Source organism: Miniopterus natalensis, chromosome 17 (genome assembly GCF_054644295.1).
Source record: "Miniopterus natalensis isolate mMinNat1 chromosome 17, mMinNat1.hap1, whole genome shotgun sequence".
In the NCBI taxonomy this organism is placed as follows: domain Eukaryota; kingdom Metazoa; phylum Chordata; class Mammalia; order Chiroptera; family Miniopteridae; genus Miniopterus; species Miniopterus natalensis.
The window spans coordinates 3,273,888-3,293,169 of record NC_142097.1 but is presented as its reverse complement, the minus strand read 5'-3'; the positions used below and the strand labels follow the sequence as shown (position 1 = coordinate 3,293,169).

Below are 19,282 nucleotides of genomic sequence, written 5' to 3'. Positions count from 1 at the left end.
TCCAAGCATTTTTCAAAAAATTAATGAGGCAATAAGAGCTATGCAAAGCAAGTAATCACTTGTTAATTGATCTGTTATTAGGATTATATTAAACCTGGAATAATATATTTGTTTCCAGATTTCTTTAAAATGGACAAGGTAGTCACACTCTTCTCGAAAAATCTTTAGTCTGTTGCTTAGGTAACTACTTAGCCATTTATTACGATAGGGAGAGGAGTTGACAGATCATTAGTGAAATAAATATATGATCTCTATGAACTCATACCTATCTACATGTACTAACTGTCTTGTGATGTGAGAATACATCACAGCCCTCCAAAGTATTTTATGGGAAGAGCGTTATACTGGGGAAAATAAATGCAAAGAAATATTACCACCCTGTGAGAATTAATTTGCTTTGATTTCACTTGAAAACTTCTAGATACATTTAGCAGTATTCCTTAGTGAAGCCCACATGTGAGTTAGCTGGCAGTATAAATGAGGGATTCATTTCTAATTGTGGATCTCTGTTCCCTCTCTCAGAATTAATAAGTTTGCTTTTAAGAATTTACCAATTCTTTCTTTTTTTAAATATATCTTTATTGATTTCGGAGAGAAAAAAGGGAGAGGGAGGGAGAGAGAGAAACATCAGTGATGAGAGGGTCATTGATTGGCTGCCTCCTACATGCCCACTACCAGGGATTGAGCCCGCAACCCAGGCATGTGCCCTGACCAGGAATCGAACCGAGATCTCCTGGATCCTAGGTTGATGCTCAACCACTGAGCGATGCCTGGCTGGGCCCAATTATTTTTTTAAAATTTTATCTTTATTGTTGAGGGTATTATAGATGTCCCCCTTTTCCCCATTGAGAATTTATCAGTTCTTTAGGTAGTGCTTTCAGTACAGATGTTAAGATTTGACTGAATTTGGTGTGGAAATTATGAAAATAGAAATAGTATTTTAGCCTATCATACAACAAGAATGTTTGGAAATAAGGATAAGATTAACTATAGACTGTTCTTTAGATAAATATTATTACATTGGTAGTGATTTTGCACTTAGGTAATATAACTTTTAGTTATACAGTGTAATGTCTTTGTAGAAAAAAGCAGAAGAAGCTCATAAAATATTTGAAGGTCTTGGCCCAAAAGTTGAACTGGTAAGTAAGAAATTTCTTTTTTTGTTTCTAGTGCTAGAAAGTTTGTATTAGTTTTTTTGGGGTAAGATGGAATACAATCTACTTATTTTGGGGTGAGAAGAATGTAGCTGGGCAGTACGTTTGTGATCACTTTTAAAATAATGATGCACGACCAAAAGTTTGCCCGTTCGATTCCCAGTCAGGGCACATGCCTAGGTTGTGGATTTCATCCCCTGTTGGGGCATGTGTGGAAGGCAACTGATTGATGTTTGTTTCTCATAGTGATATTTTCCCTCTCTTTCTAAAAATCAATAAAAATAATATCCTCAGGTGAGGATTAAAAAAATTAATGAAATAATGGTGCACGAAGTTGGTTACCTTGGAAAAGAAGCATTATCTTGAGCAGCCATTTAATCCACATAGAAGGAGGAAGAAGAACAGAAACAGAAAGCTCTCTGAATCATTCTGTTGGGGTGATGATGGTGCTTAATCTTTCTTTGCCTTTAAAATTAAAAATATCTGAGTGAATGTATTTATTATGGGGAACAATGGATTGATAAACTTTCTAGGAGTGGCATTATTAGAGTTATTCAGGGAACCCAAAAGCCTGGAGGTTTTGGTAGGGGATACATTGTGTAGACCCATTAGTGCTTTATCTAGTCTTATAGTAAAATATAAGTTGTTTCTTTGTCTCTTTATAGACGTATGTACAACATTGTATATATAAATATTTGATTTATTTTATAGCCACTCTATAACCAGCCATCAGATACCAAGGTGTACCATGAGAACATCAAAACGTAAGTATTTATCGTCTCTGGAGTTCCTCAGTTAAAGACCATATATTCTGTAAAGAGACTGTTTTTGTTATCTGCTGACATATTATTATAACATAGTGTTGGTATGTTTTAGATTTGTGTAATTTGCTGTCATTTTACTATATGTTATCTTCCTCTGGCTTCTTGGGGGTTGGGGTAACAGCTTTGAGTTTCCGAGGCCAAAAAATGAAATAAATTATTGCATAAAACTAGCTGGTTTTATAATCTGCTAGTAAAAAAGGTGGATACTTAACATTGAAATGGCTTACCTTGAGGCTTGAATTTTTTGCCTCCTGTTTTGTCTTTTTTTCAGTGGAGTACCTGCAAGGCGCATGATGAAGTAAGATAATGAAGCTTTTTCATTTAAGACTAGTGATGACACCGTCCCCCACCAAGCCACATCTGCCATTGCAAAGTAGAAGTGCCACGGATCATTTTATCATTATTCAAAATCCTATTCTAGGGAAATCCCTTCCATGACTCTTGCTAATGACGGTATTTGTAGACCCTTCTGCCATTTAATGTCCTGGTGCCTTGGAAGCGCACAGTCACCTCACCTGGGTGAGGAGACTGCTCCAAAGTGTAGTTTGCTTAGCCTTGCTCATCCTAGATACCAGGCCTTTATGGATATGGATTTTGGAATAAGAAAATAAGTAAAAAAGAAAACCTAACTTCTTGATCTGATTGAATTAAGAGGAGGCTAGATAGGTATCTTTAAAAAAAAAATTATTATACTTTAAGAGAATTTTAGGTGAATTACTCTTGTTTTGTAACAAAAATGTGATATTTCTACTTTATATGTTTTATTAAGTATAATGAGAAATTATAGTTATTTACTAGTACAGTTACTAATGAGCACACTGCTATATATATATATATATGTATATACACACATATATATCTTTTTTTAAAATTTCTTACTGAGAGTATGTACAATAGTTGACTACTTTGCAGAACTGGTGGCAGACATAATTTGCATGGTAGTATGCATGAAAAATATTGAAATTTGAATAATTTTAACTTTTGTTAAGAAAGTGGTTCATATTAAAAGTCATATACTTAGAATTTTTCTGTGAGATGCTACTGTGGTCTTGACAACTCTTCGGTTAGGTAAAAGTCATGTGAAATATGCCTTGTTTTAGAGTTGTTTAGTTGTTTTAACATTTTTGAAAAGAATATTGGATAAAATATAGTTGGCTACTTTTAATGAAGTGTTTTTCCCCCACAAAGCTTCAGTTATGTTTGTGTTCTGTCTTTACCCCCCAATGTTAGCTGGAGAGCAGCTCTTTCTGATATATTTCATGTTATCTGCAATGCTTAATTAGCACACTGTCCTGAGCTGGGTTACTGACTGGCTGACTTCTTCATTTAAATTCTTAGGAGACATTTAAAATTATACTTATTGTCATTTGCTTTTGAGTTACAATTAGAGCAAACTGAATAGATGGTGATGCTTCTACTGTACGTGTGAAATTCCTTGTGAAATATCATTTACTCAGCTGCATGTACCCATTATGAATCATTCAGTAGCTATTCTTTCATCATTGCCATTTGCTTTGTATGAAATAGCAAATGTACATTTTAATAATTCTTTTAATCTCTTGGCTACTTTTCCATATAGCCAGCTCCTGATTGTCCATGCTTATTTGAGTGGAGCCAGTGTCACTATTAGTCCTGAGTGGCAGATAATCCAAAAAATTACTTCTACTTGCCTTGGCCTTGTATTTATATTTGAATAATCAGCTTGAAATCCTTTCTGGAAGTAGGTGGGGTATAAATATTTTTATTTGAACCTGCATGTCATTGTTTTTGAAGGTCACAATGCTTCAAATTTAAAAAGTGAAACTTACATTAAGATATAAGAGAAGTTTTCCTGTCTTGTTGCATTGCCCTCTATTACTTCTTAGAGTGAATTGTGTCATTTCTGTGGTTGAAGAAAATCTTCTGTTTAAAGCAGAAGCCACCTCTCTATGTTGGTATACATTCTCATAGAAGGGAGGTCAGCACCAGTCCTGAAGTAGGGAGGTAACTTAAAGGCTTTTCCTTCTCTTCTACCTCCCCTCCTCCAGAATGTACAAAGATGTTTATATCGCCAGGGTTCTTAAGAAAAACTATGTAATTATAACTTGAAAGTAATATTTACCTTATTATTGGATGTAATAATTGAAAATGAACTACAGTATTTATATGAAATCTGGTTGTAGAATGGGAGGAAATTTTAGTTCTAATTATTGCAAAAGTCTTATTTTGCAGCGTGAAAAATTAATGTTAATTTTGATTATATTATATGTTAAGTGATCTTTGTTTTTCAGTGTCTGTGAAAAATAAAAGTGAATGCATTATTAAATTGTGCTTTTTCTTAATGTCATACAACCATATTTTTCTTTTCTAGAAACCAGGTGATGAGGAAAAAACTCATTTTATTTTTTAAAAGAAGAAATCATGCAAGAAAACAAAGGGTGAGGTCCTATCCTTGTTAACTGAAATTTGTACAGCTATTCCATTCATGCCCATGTAGGCATTTGCTTTCCCATTATTAATGAGAATGGTTCTTGATTGTGTTTGAAAGAAGGTTGCTGATTTAGAAAGTAAAAATAGGTGTGACTTAAATATAAATCTAATTCTAGCAACATTTTGATATCATAATTCATGTTTAGTATCATATCGAATTAATTTCTTTGGTCGTCTGTGTATAAAATTTTCATCTAGCCAAATAAAGAAAATGGTGAGTAGTTAAAATAATATGGTAGAGAAACAGGATGATCTACATTTATTCTCTTAACCCTCAAACAAATGTGGGTAAGTTATGGTCATGCTGATTACATTTTACTGTTCTCTCATTAGAAACTGGGTCAGTTAAAGGTTAGCTTTTTCAGATTTAGATAGTTTTTCATATTTATTATATGACTTGCAGTCCAGAAGTTTTGTGAGTATAGTCTTCATGGAAATTAAATTACAGAAAATACAATGCCAGTATTCTTATTTTCATAACATGTTCGTACTGATTTTAGACAAACTTTTGATTCATTTAAATTCAGTTGTTTAGTAAATAGTGATGTTTTTTAATTCACATCGGAAGTGAACTTTGTACCTTACATTTCACGTGACAGTCAATGAATTGTACTCAAGAGTCAGCAGCTTTTATTTGGAGTATAACTTCTAATGTTCTAATTTGCCAACCTAGTCCTTTGGTCTTGAATTTTTTTCTGTGTGTGCCAAGAACATACAAATATTAAATAAGAAATTAGCTAAAGTATTTTTTCTATTCAGTAATTTTGTTGTAATTGTGGATTTTCTTTTTGTACTTCAATAGAGTACTTATAAAGTTTCTGTGTTCACTGATTTGTTTAATATTTGTTGGCTGTTTACTCTGTTCCACTTACCATTTTACAAAGGTGAGCAGGATAGCCATATGGTTTTAGCCAAGGTGTAACTGGGGGTAGGTAAGTCAGCAGGCAATTGCAGTACCATGATCATACTGTAGTGAATGATATCCAGATGACTGTGAGCATATAAGAGGGACAGCTAATGCAAGTATGAATCATAAAGTGAAGTCTCATAGGAAAACTAGTACTCCAGAAACTTGAATAAGCAGAGGGAGCAGCTTAAATGAAGATCTGTCTGGGAGGTAGAGGGAGTGTCGCAGGTTTAGAGATGTCTGGGGCTTAGGCTGAGCTGGGAGTGTGGTGAGAAATGAGGCTGCTGGGGAAAGCCAGGGCCAAGTCCTACAGAGCCCTGGAGGTCACCTAGGAGACTTTGGATTAGATCCTGAGGGTATCTTTTGAGTGTTTGAATCAAGGGAGTGAAAAGGGAGTGAAATGTTTAGGTTTATATTTTAAGAATTTGCATCTGGCCACACTATTAACCTGCCAGGTGGGTACTTGAAATATCAAAGGGGGTTGGGGACCTGTTTCTAAACTATATGATTGTCTAACCACTATGCTGTACACGTGAAACCAATACAAAATAATATTGAATGTAAATTGTAATTGAACAATATAATTTTAACAAAAGAGTGCATGGGAGACATGAGAAGGCTCTTTAACCTAGACGAGGGTTGACGTTTGCCTGTATGAGGAGATAGCAGTAGAGGTGGAGGGAAGGGGAAGGATCTAAGAAACACAGGAGAAGAGAAGAGTGATTAGGAAGTTGGGGGTATGGAGTATGAGGGAGATAAGTTTCTCTTCTCTAATGCCACCTGTGCTAACAGTTTTTCATGAGTCCTCCCACACTTTTTTTATTCGTGTGTCATTAGACACACACACAGTTCTGTGCAGGAGGATTCTTTTTCCTTTTCTTTCGTATTTATAAAATGAAATCAAACATTACTCATTTTTCTAAAAGTATTCTTGATTTCATGTCATTCGCTGGATTTTTTAAAATCATAAAGTACAACCAATTTCTGTCCTTTCACAGACTGTCAAAAATGTTTGTTAATATATTATATAACATTATTTATAATAACAAAAATATGCAAGTAACCAAAACCTCCAACAATAAAGGAATGATTAAAGTGTGTTTGCTCTGACACATTGGAAGGATAACAACAAAATATTAATATGGTTGCCTTTGGGTGATTGGGATTATGAACTATTTATATGTTTTTGTTTCTAATTTTACATTTTTTTGACAATGAAGTTATATCGTTATCAGAAAAATAATGAAAGTAGCTGGACAGTTACTAGTAGTAGCTCATCAGCTCATTGATCAATTTGTATAGCCTTCCTGTTAACTAAAAAAATCCCACCAAAATATGCTCTACATGTTGGATCCTTCATAGGCAATGGAACTCCCTTTCTCTCTCCTCTTTCAGATCAAGGACAGCTTTTCATTCACAGTTGAGTCATAGGCGAAATGTACTTCTGACTTAGCCTTAAGAAATAACATGTACTTTAAAGTACTAGGTGTGTCAGAATCACAGAGTTTTGTTTAATTATTAATTTGCTACGGATATTTAATAGGAACAAAAAATCTGCCAACGTTATGATCAACTCATGGAAGCATGGGAGAAAAAAGTGGACAGAATAGAAAATAATCCTCGGAGGAAAGCTAAGGAAAGCAAAACAAGGGAGTACTATGAAAAGCAGTTTCCAGAAATTCGAAAACAAAGAGAACAGCAAGAAAGATTTCAACGGTAAGTATTTTGGTGTTTAATGACTGTGCTGTTTTCTTTGAGTCACACTTTTGATCTTTCACAATATTTATTGTAACCTGATTTATTATCAAGAGTTTATAAAGAACGTTTGTTTTGAATATGTCTTAGTGAAGTTAATATTAATTTTCTACATTTAATCATGATGTTGAATCTAAATTTAAGTGAATATTTTGAAATTAATGATTCAATTCTTGAAAATACCCGTTTCTTTGGAAAGAAAGTTAATAAGAATAGACTTCACTATCTCGTAGTCCTTCATACCTCCCAACATAGTCAAACAATATTAAATTGGTTACTCATTATAAAATTCTTTGATATTGGTAAGATATTTTCTGATTTGTTTTTGCTTTTATTGAACAGTATTTTGCAAAAGTTAAAACATTAGTAAGAGTCATGTAAGCCCTTTCAATCATGATTAATTTTTTTGTGAGGGATGATGGTTGTGTCCCCCCCCCCTTTTTAAAAATGTTTGATGTATTTTTCTAAGCCTGCTATTCTAGTCCCTGGAAGGCAAGCAAAAGACTGGTATTTGAAATGGAAATGGCACCAATAACTGGTTTTCCAGAAGTTTCCCATAAATAGTTCTACCATTTGAACTTGGGCATGTAACCTTTAAATCTTAATCTTAGCATTTAAATTATTACAAATTTTATAGATGACTCAAGCAAATTGCTTAAGAGTGATTTAGGTTTCTTCTCTGACTTCTAGTTGGTTAAAGTCTTTTTCAGAAAAGTAATCTCTATAAAAGTAATTCAACTTATATGTCTTCTTTATAAAAGCCTTTAAATATATTTATTATTTCTCTCTCATACTTAGAGTTGGGCAGAGGGGAGCCGGTCTTTCAGCCACTATTGCTAGAAGTGAGCATGAGATTTCTGAGATTATTGATGGGCTCTCTGAGCAGGAGGTAAGAAAATTAAGTGATCTAATATAAGGTAATTCATTATTCAGGAATTTTAGCCTCATACCCCAGGAACTAAGGTTTATTTGTGTATAAGTGAGGGAACATTTATGGAGTGTGAACTGTTCCAAAGACTGTGGTCAACCATTGGAGGTTTTAAAGAAGGTATTCACATGATCATACTGGCTTTTTACAAATATGGCTTTGGTAGCATGGAGGTGGGGAAAGAGATGAGGAGGCTGTTATGATAAAAATAAGAACCTGAGTCAGGACAATAGTGGTAGGGATGTATAGGAGGGGACCGATAGGAGAGATTAATAGAAGGTAGAATGGACAGGACAGGATTGATGGATTAAGGGTGGGGGTGAGAAACACGAGAAATGCAAAGTGACTCCTTAGTTTCTAGGACTGAGCTGGTGGTGTCATTTCATAAAACAGCCACAGAGCATGTATTTTGCAGATGTTTGTGTATTCACTTGTTGTGGTCTCCAAAGGGTGCTCTTTAGCCAGGTGACCTGAAAGAGAGGATGTAATATTATTAAATCATTGCAAATAAGAACAAATTTCACTCAAGAACACTGAGTCTTTGTAGCTGTGTTCAAACGACCTCTTAACGTCGTTTCAAAGCCATGTACTTACTGAGTTTTGCTAGTTTTGATTTTATAATATGGCTTTTTTGAACCTCACCTCTAAATTCTGAAGGTCTTGCTTATTTGAGCATGGTAGTCCCTTAAGTAATGATCAAAGACAGTTATCGCCATGATTCCTGCAATGATGACTAAACCTGTGCTAAATTTCTTAGCTTGCTTTTTGACTGATTCCGTGTAAGCATCTATTACTAGTATCAGTTGAGGTGATTTCAAACTAATGTCTGCCCCAAACAGTACTTTGTTGTTCAAACTGATAAAATTATAGACTTCCTAAGGACTTACAAGGTCACATCTACTTCTCTGAGGAAAACTTTTAGGGAAAGACTTAGCCTGGTATTGGGGTTAATTCTTGTAATTTTGGTAAAAGTTTTTTTCATGCAAGTTTGTTCTTATAAACTTAAACCTTGGGAAAAGAAATTGTATAGATGTAAAAAAGTTTTAGTTAAATTTCTAAGGATAATAGTCTTAAATTTTTAATTTATCTTTCCAGGAAGTATTTAATACTTAAGTGAGTTTAGTTACTTTAAAATCAGCGATCATAAGATTTGATGCCTTCTTTTTGATTTTCTGTTTATTGTTCTCTAAAATGAAATTAAGATTTGTTGTCTGGAACGGTGTTAAGACTTTAAAAAATGAAACTAAATGTAATGAAAGTGCTTCATAAGGACATTACATCAATGAAGTTGACATAATTTTGTATCCTCTAGGTCTAAACTTCCAGTATCTGAAGATATCAGCTTTATTTAAGTAAAGATCTCTTCTCAAATTGTAGTAGTGGATTATAAAAAATAATAATATGTATATCCTCTGGCTCTTTAATTCACTGAATGGATATTTATTAGAGATATGAGTAATTACTATATGTTATATGTGGTATACATTACTATTAGATTGGAAGAATCACATAGTTAAGATGACTGTATTACCTAAAGCAATATACAGGTTTAATGCAATCCCCATCAAAATCCTAATGTCATTTAAAAAAGAAATTAATAAAACAAATCATCAGATTTGTATCGACCCCCAGAAGACCCCGAATAGCCAAAGCAGTCCTGAGGAAAAAAAAAATGAAGCTAGAGGTATTACACTACCTGACTTCAAATTATACTGCAGAGTTATAATAATCAAAAGGGCATGGTATTGGCAGAAAAACAGACACAGAGACCAACGGAACATAATTGAGAGCCCAGAAATAAAACCACATGTATATGGACCAAATAATTTTTGACAAAGGATCCAAAAACACACAATGGAGAAAAGAAAGCCTCTTCAATAAATGGTGCTGGGAAAACTGGAAAGCCACATGCAAAAGAATAAAACTAGATTACAGTTTGTCTCCATGTACAAAAATTAATTTAAAATGGGTCAAAGACCTAAATATAACATCAGAAACAATAAATTACATAGAAGAAATCATAGGTACTAAACTAACGGACCTAGGTCATAAAGAACATTTTATGAATTTGACCTCAAAGGCAAGGGAAGTGAAGGCAAAAATGAATGAATGGGACTATATCAAACTGAAAAGCTTCTACATAGCAAAAGAAACCACCAGCAAAACAAAAAGGCAACCAACCGGGTGGGAGATGATATTTGCAAACAATAGCTCTGTCAAGGGGTTAATATCCAAAATATATAAAGAACTTATACAACTCAACACCGAACAAATAATCCAATTAAAAATAGGCAGAGGTCCTGAACAGATGCCTCTCCCAAGAAGACATACAGACTGCCAATAGATATATGAAAAGATGTTCAACTTCACTATTAGGAAATGCGAATCAAAACTGCAATGAGAGACCACCTCACACCTGTTAGAATGGCTGTTATCACCAAGTCATGTAATAACAGGTATTGGAGAGGTTGTAGAGAAAAAGGAACCCTCATTCACTGCTGGAAGACAGTATGGTGGTTCCTCAAAAAATTAAGAATAGAGTTACCATATGACCCAGCAACCCCTCTCCTGGATAGCTACCAGAAAAACTCGAAAACATTTATTCACAAATATATATGCACTCCTATGTTCATTGCAACATTATTATTTTTAAAAAATATATCTTTATCGATTTCAGAGAGAGGAAGGGGGGAGAGAGAGAGAGAAACATCAATAATGAGAGAGTCATTGATCACCTGCCTCCTGCACACCCCCTACTTGGAGATCAAGCCCGCAACCCGGGCATGTGCCCTGACCGGGAATTGAGGCATGATCTCCTGGATCCTAGGTCAAAGCTCAACCTCTGTGCCGTGCTTACCGGGCCATTGCAGCATTATTCACAGTGGCCAAGACATGGAGACAACCAAAGTGTCCTTCCAGAGAGGACTGGATAAAGATGATGTGGTACATACATGCTATGGAATGCTAGTCATAAGAAAAGATGAAATACTGCTGTTTATAACAACATGGATGGACCTTGAGAATATTATGCTAAGGAAATAAGTCAGTCAGAAAAGCTGAGAACCGTATGATTTCATTCGTGGGATATAAAATTGAAACTCAGACACACAGACAACAGTATGGTAGTTACCAGAGGGAAGGGGGTGGGGAGAGGTAGTAAAGGGTAAGGGAGGCCAAATATATGGTGACAGAAGATGATTTGACTTTGAGTAGTGGGCACACAATGCGATAAACAGGTCATGTATCAGAAATGTGCACTTGAAACCTGTATGATCCTATTAACCAGTGTAACCCCAATAAAAATTTTTAAAAATGTAAATAAAAAACCACTCTTCTCAAATTGTAGATTATAAAAAAAAAATGTATATTCTCTATCATTCATTGAATGAATATTTATTAGATATATGAGTAATTGCCATATATTGGATGTTATGGTGTATACTATTGTCATTGAACTATGTACATTTTTTTGTTTTGTTTTTAGTGTAAAAACAGTTGGTCTGTGGCCCTCTTTAAATTTTATTTTATGAAAACTGCATTTCTTGTTTTGTGTTGTGTGTTTTTTTTGCAGAATAATGAAAAACAAATGCGGCAGCTCTCTGTGATTCCGCCTATGATGTTTGATGCAGAGCAAAGACGGGTCAAGTTCATTAACATGAATGGGCTTATGGAGGACCCCATGAAGGTTTATAAAGATAGGCAGTTTATGAATGTTTGGACTGACCATGAGAAGGAGATCTTTAAGGACAAGTAATTTAAATTTTAAATTATTATCCAATAGAAGCTTACATAAGTTAGTAAAAAAAAACTTCACCCTCTTTTGGCATTTGAATGGATATTCTGGAAAGCAGAGAATATAGATTTGAGATGATCTTCCCATAAATTTATAGGTGGAAATATAGGTAAAAGATAACTGGGGTTATGAAGTCATGTTAAGAGTGGTATCCAAACTTGGGTGGTATCTGAATCACCTGGGGATGCTTTGTAAAAGTACAGATTTCTATGCTCTACCATAGACCAATCCAGTCATTTCCTGGTGGATGATGGTGCCCAGGAATCTGTGCCCTTTAAAGGATTCCAGTGATTTTACACTTCCTCAGATTGACAGCTAGGAACCACTGGGAATTAGTCCATACATAATATTTCTATTCTCAAGGTCCACCCCCTCCTTTTTTGAGTTGTTAAAATGTTTGTGTGTATGTGTATGTGTGTGGTGTTTTTTTACACAGATTTATCCAGCATCCAAAAAACTTTGGACTAATTGCATCCTACTTGGAAAGAAAGGTAAGAAATGGTTGGCATTGAGAATGTTTATAGTTTTGTGATGGTTGCTACTTAAAAAATTTATGCTCTAATACCCAAAAGTAGTTCATGAGAAGTGATTTTTGCAAAGGCGTTGCTACAGAAAAGATTTTCATGTGACTAGAATAGTGGTATTTACAATTATATGATTACAAATCCTAAGCACAGCAAACAGACTACTAATATTCATGGTTAATGAAAAATAACCTGATATTGTATTTTTCTAAAAACACAGAGATTACAATGCTCTTTGAACCTCATTAAATTTCTAATTAAAATATCAGGGTCCTGATTTTTCCTGAATTTTTTTTCACAGTGGGTTGACTGTAGTATTTTGGGGAAAATTTTTAAAGAGACATATTGAATGTTTACATATATGGAGTAAGAATGGGAATTTAGTTACTGGTTAATAAGCAAGTTGTTGAATGTTTCTGATAGTTCCTGGTATTTTTTAAGTAGTTTGGATTGCCCATTAAAATAGTAGATACAATGTGTATATTTTTAGAGCATAGCTGTGCTTTAAAATGCTAGTCATGTGTGTTTCGCCTCAATTTATACTTTGAGAATAGCAGAGATTTTCCTGGAAAGTGTTACTTGATTTTTAAAAAGTTTTATTTCATTGGATCCTCAAAAAAATATATATATTTTTTTATTTATAGAGTGTTCCTGATTGTGTTTTATATTACTACTTAACCAAGAAAAATGAGAATTATAAAGCCCTGGTTAGAAGGAATTACGGAAAACGCAGAGGAAGAAACCAGGTGTGTTTCAACAGTATATGGAAGATGTTTCAGGGTTGGTGTAAATATGAGGATGACATTGTTATAACAGGAGCTTTGTACTTAATAACATGTACTTTAGGGATTCACGTGTCTATTCAGTTAATTAGAATACTACAAACATGTTGTGATTGTTCTGAAGTTAAGATATATAATGTGTTATATTTTTTATTTTGAATGCATTTAAGTTTCTAATATGAGAAACTTACTAATGAAAAAGGTTTTATACTTCCGTGTCATCTAAATCGTGTATATCAATGTTAACAATAATAATGTAATTATTATTATTATTATTTTATTCTATGAGTTTATTTATTATTATTTTTTAATTTATCTTTATTGTTGAAAGTATTACAGGTGTCCCATTTTTTCCCCCCAATTGACCCCCTCCACTTCGCTCCCACCCCCTCCCCAGGCCTTCACCCCATTATTGACTGTGTCCAGGGGTTATGCATATGTGCATATAACTTCTTTGGTTAATCTCTTCCTACCCTCCACCCCCCTTCCCTCTATCCTCTGAAATATGGTCGTCTGTTGTATGTGTCAATGTCTCTGGATCTATTTAGTTCATCAGATTCTTTTGTTCATAAGTTTCTTAAAGGAGACCCTTCAACATTTCCTGTAGTGCTGGTCTCGTGGTGATGAATTTCTTTAGCTTTTTCTTATCTGTGAAGCTCTTTATCTAACCTTCAGTTCTAAATGATACCTTTGCTGTGTACAGTAATCTTGGTTGTAGGTCCTTGCTTTTCATCACTTTGAATATTTCTTGCCACTCCCTCCTGGCCTGCAAGATTTCTTTTGAGAAATCAGCTGACAGTCCTATGGGTGCTCCCTTGTAGGTAACTAATTGCTTTTCTCTTGCTGCTTTTAAGATTCTCTTTGTCTTTAACCTTTGGCATTTTAATTATGATGTGACTTGGTGAGGGCCTCCTTGGGTTCCTCTTGTATGGGACTCTCTGTGCCTCCTGGACTTGTAAGTCTACTTCTTTCACTAGGTAGGGGAAGTTTTCTGTCATTTTATCAAATAGGTAATCAATTTCTTGCCCTTTTTCTTCTCTTTTGGCACCTCAATAATATGAATGTTGGATCTCTTGAAGTTGTCCCAGAGGCTCCTTATACTCTCTTCATATTTCTGGATTCTTTTTTCTTTTTGCTCTTCTGGTTGGGTGTTTTTTGTTTCCTCATATTTCAAATTGCTGATTTGATTCTCAGTGTCCTCTACTGCTGATTCCTTGTTAATTATTCTTCATTTGAATTTGTGTAGCCTTCATTCCAAATCGGTACTTTATTATGTCATTGATTTTCTCAGTTGTTTTTGTAATAATATGCTTGAGCATCTTTATAAACAAGATTCTGACTCTGTATCTGTTAGCTTGCTTGGATCTGTTTCATTTAGTTCCTCTTCTAGAGATTTCTTCTGTTCTTTCCTTTGTGACATGTTTCTTTGCCTCCACATTTTGGCTGCTTCCAGGTGTTTGTTTCTATGTATTAGGTAAAGCTGCTGTGTCTCCTGGAATTTGTAGAGTGGCTTTGTGTAGTAGGTGTCCTGTAGGGTTCAGTGGCTCAGCCTAACTAGTCACCTGAGCTGGGTGTTCTAGGTGGTCCCCTGTGTGGGCTGTGTGCACTCTCCTGTTGTAGTTGAGCCTTGGTTGCTGTTGGCGTCTCTGGGAGGAATTGACCCCTGGCCAGTCAGTTGTGAGGACCAGCTGCAACTACAGCCAAAGAGCTGCTGTGCTGGAGACACCCCTGTGGATCAGGATTTACTTCAGTGGAGCTTTGGTGTTCACCAAGTGCGCCCCTTGAGTGTGTCACTCGTGGATGTGGTAGGGTTGTAATCCAGCGTGGTCGAGTCTGACCACCAGGTGTACTGTCTCTGAGGCCTCCTGGGAGGTGCAAAGTCAGCCTGTTCCAGTGCCCTGCTCAGGGCCACCCAGCATGAGCTACACAGCAAACCATAGTTGGCTGCTACTTGTGCTAGGCTTGGTGTTGCCCAGAAGAGGCCAAGCTATGAACCAATGCAGAGTGTTGCTAGTGCCAGGCCTGGGGTCACTTATCAAGCCATATGGGGCCTGCTGCTGCTTGTTTGAGAGATTCTAGGAAAGTCCTAAGCATGAGGCTCGAGAGGCCACTTGCACAGAAAAGCCCCTGGAAACAGCCTGGATGAGCCTGCAGGTGGGGAGGGGCGGGGCCTCTGGGAATCACCAGGGTGGGGCCAAAGGTGTGAGTCAGGTGCTAGAGAATCAGAGAAGATGCCTGCCTGCCGGCTGTGTGCAGGGAGGACTCGCCAAAAGAGCTTGGCCTCTGCCAGCCCTTCTGCCTGGGAGGAAGCTTCCTCTCCAGCTCTCTCCTTAATTTCAGGCAGGTTAGTTCCTCCCCGAATGTCCCAGGTTCCTTTCCAGCTGCTGCCCAGTGCTGGGACTCAGAGGGAGCGCATCTGAGTGAGTCTGTGCTGGGGCCCTTTAAGAGGAGCTGCTGGGGCTCTCGCAGCCTCCTCCTCCCTCAGTGACAGTCCTGCTGGTTTTGACAGCTGGAAGTTGTGGGGACGTCTCTTCCCGGCCCTGGAGCCCTAGGCTCGGGGGCCCTGATGTGGGGCTGGGACCCCTCCTGCGGGAAACCTCCACCGCCAAGATTCCCTCCTAAGTTTAAACTGCAGCACTGGGTGTGGCCTGCAGCCACCCCTCCTACCGGTCTCGGTGCTTCTTCAGTTCCCTGGTTCTAGGGCTTCTGTTCAGCTAGATTTTAAGAGGTGGTTAGTGATGGTAGTTCTCTACTTTAGTTGTGATTTTGATGTAGTTGTGGGAGGCGGTGGGTACAGCTGTTACCTACGCCGCTGTCTTGTTTCCTCCAACAATATTGTAATTAAATGTGAGACCTTTACCATCTTATTTAATATATCATCTTTACCAGGCCTTTTGTTTGAGGAGGGGACAGGTAGGTAAGGGAGAGAAATACAGCATGGTAACCAGAGTAGAGGATTGTTTACTGAAATACATGGGCCTGATTTTGTTTCAGATTAACTTCATTTCGGGAGTTTAGATAGTTTACTTCTTAAAATGTGCTTGGCGGGGTGTGGCTCAGCGGTTGAGCATTGCCCTATGATCCAGGAGATCGTGGTTCAATTCCTAGTCAGAGCACATGCCTGCGTTTCGGGCTCCGTCCCCAGTGGGGGGCGTGCAGGAGGCAGCTGATCAGTGACTCTCCCATCATTGATGTTTCTACTCTCTTCTCCCTTCCTTTCTCTGAAATCAATAAAGATATATATATTTATTTTAAAAAAACACATGACCTAAAAAGATAGTTTTTAATACAATTTAGTGTATATTTTGACAGTTGCAAGTCAGTTATTTCTTCCAAAATAACTACTCAGCAGCTGTGACAGCTCATGTAAGTTTTACCAGTGAGACTGCTGGCATAATGCAATCACCTGTTACCCTCCACACCCAGATACAAGTCACAACATGGAATTGTACAATTGTATGTGTGAACTGGGACAGCTGCTGCCTGTTTATTAGCATTCCTGAATTTCTTATGGTTTCTGTCCACAGCTACCCTTTCTTCCTCTGGTCTCTTTGGTTACCAGATACAGGTTGACACAGGTTTTTTTCATTATTTATAGTCATAATTTTTTGTGTGTGTTTCTGGGTCATTATTTCTTACAGAACACTACCACCTCATAAGATATAATTACATATTCTTCAAAAACAGGACTTCTCAGTCAAAAAAAGTATAGGGAGTGTTTCCTGAGTCAACTGTGTAAAATGCTGCTATAAGTTGAGCCAGCTTAGGTGACCTTGACATGCATTTTCAGTGGATTGGTGAGGGAGCCAGAAATAAGATTATAGTGAACTGAACGGGATATAGAAGGTGTGGAAGTGGCAATAGTATAAGTGTAGTGTAGCTTTGTTTGTAAGATTTGCTCATAAAAGAAAACAGAAATGGGTAGTAGGGCTGATGGGGATCAGAGGGGAGGAAAAGAGTATGCATGTACATCGATGGGACTGATAGTATAGAGACAGAGATAGATGATAGCAGAGCTCTATAAAGATTTATGAACTGAAGGGCAGCAAATTGAATGCTGGTAGCGAGATGGGAAACACGAAAGGAGCCAGGGCTTTTCCCGCTGCTTCCCATAGACAAAGTGGAACCAAGGTCCTTTAGCTAGAGATGCTTGAGCCCATCTGCATTTTCAACAAGTTTTAGCTACAAATTTTTTAAAATAGCTTTACTTCTAATTACAAACTAGTATTTGTAACTTTAATTTTATATTTAGAAATTGTATATGTTACTGTTTAATTTTTTTCAATCCCAGGTAATGTAAAGGATAATTTGATATTTATTATACCTTACTTTTGCTGGAGTAGTAGTCTCTTGCTTGTGATGATAGAGGAGAAAGCTCTAGTGACAGAGAGTGTCTTTGTTAACCCTGAAACATATGTCTTCTAAAGTTATTTGGGGTACTTCACTTATCTGTGCACACTTGCCCTTGTTAGGTTTCAGCTGTATCAGTGTTTTCCTTAGCACATTCTTGTTCTGTGTGATAGTGCCCTTAGCGTATCCTGGAATGCAGTGCAGAACAAGATTTTCCATGTTTCCTCTTCCTGACCTGACCCTTAGGAGGCTTGCCCCCAAGGTGGTTCACAATCACTTTTAGGTTACCTTGAAGATTTTCTCTCTACTTTTATATTTTTTTCGTTGTTTCACTGGGAATTTGTGAAAGGAGGGGGTTAAATAATGAACTTACGCCACCATCTCAGACCGAAAGAATCTTATCTCTGTTTCTTAATTGCTTGTGTGCTTCATTTTGTTTGTATCAAGATAGATGGACAGTTTTTCAGAAATTAGGTGGTTTTAGTTTAATATAGAACTGAATGAACATTAGAGCTGATAAAAAATGAGAGGAGAATTCATTGGACTTTTGAGCAGAAGAGTAATATCAGATTTTAGTTGTGACAGGACTATTCTGGCTGCTCTGTTGAGGTTAGATTTGTGAGGCAAGAAAAGAAGCAGAGAGAACAGTTAGGAGATTATTTTAATAATCTCAGTGGCTGCGACTTGGCTATAGTCGGGTGGTAAAGAGAACTGGCCCATTTTGGGGTATATATTTAAAGGTAAGGTCAGTGGGTTTTGCTGATGATTTAATTATGGGGAATGTGAGAAAAACAGTCATCAAAGATAATCCAAGCTTTGGTGTATGGAGGTGCCATTTACTGTGATAGGCATGACTGAAAGAGAAGCAGGTGTTTTAAGAGGAGATTTATTGGACATGCTAAATTTCAAATACCCATTAAACGTCCAAATGGAGATCAAAATTACACAGCTATGTAAGTCTGGAATTTAGGAAAAAGATCTGGTTTGGAAAAAATAGAATGTATTATATAGAAAAAAGTTTCAGAAACATTTTTTAAAAACTAGTTATGAATTAAGAATTTTTAAATTCATGTGTCTTGATTTTACCTTCTTGATTTTACTCTGGTGGATATATCATAGCGATCCAACTAATTTGAAAAATCACTTCGCTGATTTATTATCCAATCAAGTTTGAATCACTAGGAATTACCTCAGGTAATCCCAGAGTGATTAGGTCAAATTTATTTCAAGACTCTAGAGTTCTGCTTCCTTCTGCTTCATTCTTTCAGTTTCTGTTTGCTTTTCCCACCACTCACTCCTCTTACCCACAGTAAGCTATTGACTGAGAAATTCCAAGTTTGTGAGTTTTGATTTTTAATCTATTATTGCCATAAGGTACCTTGCATATTGTTTACTCTGAAAGTGAGTTTTAATCTTAGAAACATAAGGAAATTAGGTAATCATATTTTTGTTAAAATTGTGTTGAGAGATCATTGTTAGCAAAAGATTTGACTCTTCTCTCAAAATGCTGTTAGGTACTGTCCAACTCAGTTTATAGTTCAGCTTATTAGCATCCCATGATGAGAATATGTGGTTTATTATGAATTTTAGTTGAAGTTGTGAATACAAATCATAGATTGGAAGCAAAAAGCCTACTCTTCAGTGCTATTATTTGGGATCTAGAATTACAAATAATATGCCAAGTAGATATTTGATTCTATGTGTAACATTTTGTTAGAAGTAAGAATTCCTTCTTTCCAGCATAAACTCTTCATTTAATAAGTCTGTCACTGTGCGGATAGAATTATTATGGTACC

The 19,282-nt window shown here is 36.3% G+C and overlaps 1 protein-coding gene across 18 annotated transcripts in view; it reads left to right on the top strand.

Annotated features, from left to right (window-relative positions):
• NCOR1 (nuclear receptor corepressor 1) overlaps nt 1-19,282 on the top strand; it is a 196,025-nt gene that overhangs the window by 81,582 nt on the left and 95,161 nt on the right. For 10 of the 18 annotated variants that reach the window (XM_087825811.1, XM_087825819.1, XM_087825812.1 and 7 more), the window contains exons 7-15: nt 1,083-1,139; nt 1,866-1,918; nt 2,250-2,276; nt 4,329-4,395; nt 6,898-7,070; nt 7,908-7,998; nt 11,609-11,787; nt 12,267-12,321; nt 12,999-13,100. In XM_087825811.1, coding sequence (XP_087681937.1) covers nt 1,083-1,139; nt 1,866-1,918; nt 2,250-2,276; nt 4,329-4,395; nt 6,898-7,070; nt 7,908-7,998; nt 11,609-11,787; nt 12,267-12,321; nt 12,999-13,100 — 804 coding nt within the window. The remainder of the gene's footprint in view (nt 1-1,082; nt 1,140-1,865; nt 1,919-2,249; nt 2,277-4,328; nt 4,396-6,897; nt 7,071-7,907; nt 7,999-11,608; nt 11,788-12,266; nt 12,322-12,998; nt 13,101-19,282) is intronic. The other 8 variants (XM_087825825.1, XM_087825823.1, XM_087825827.1 and 5 more) reach the window with 1 other exon arrangement.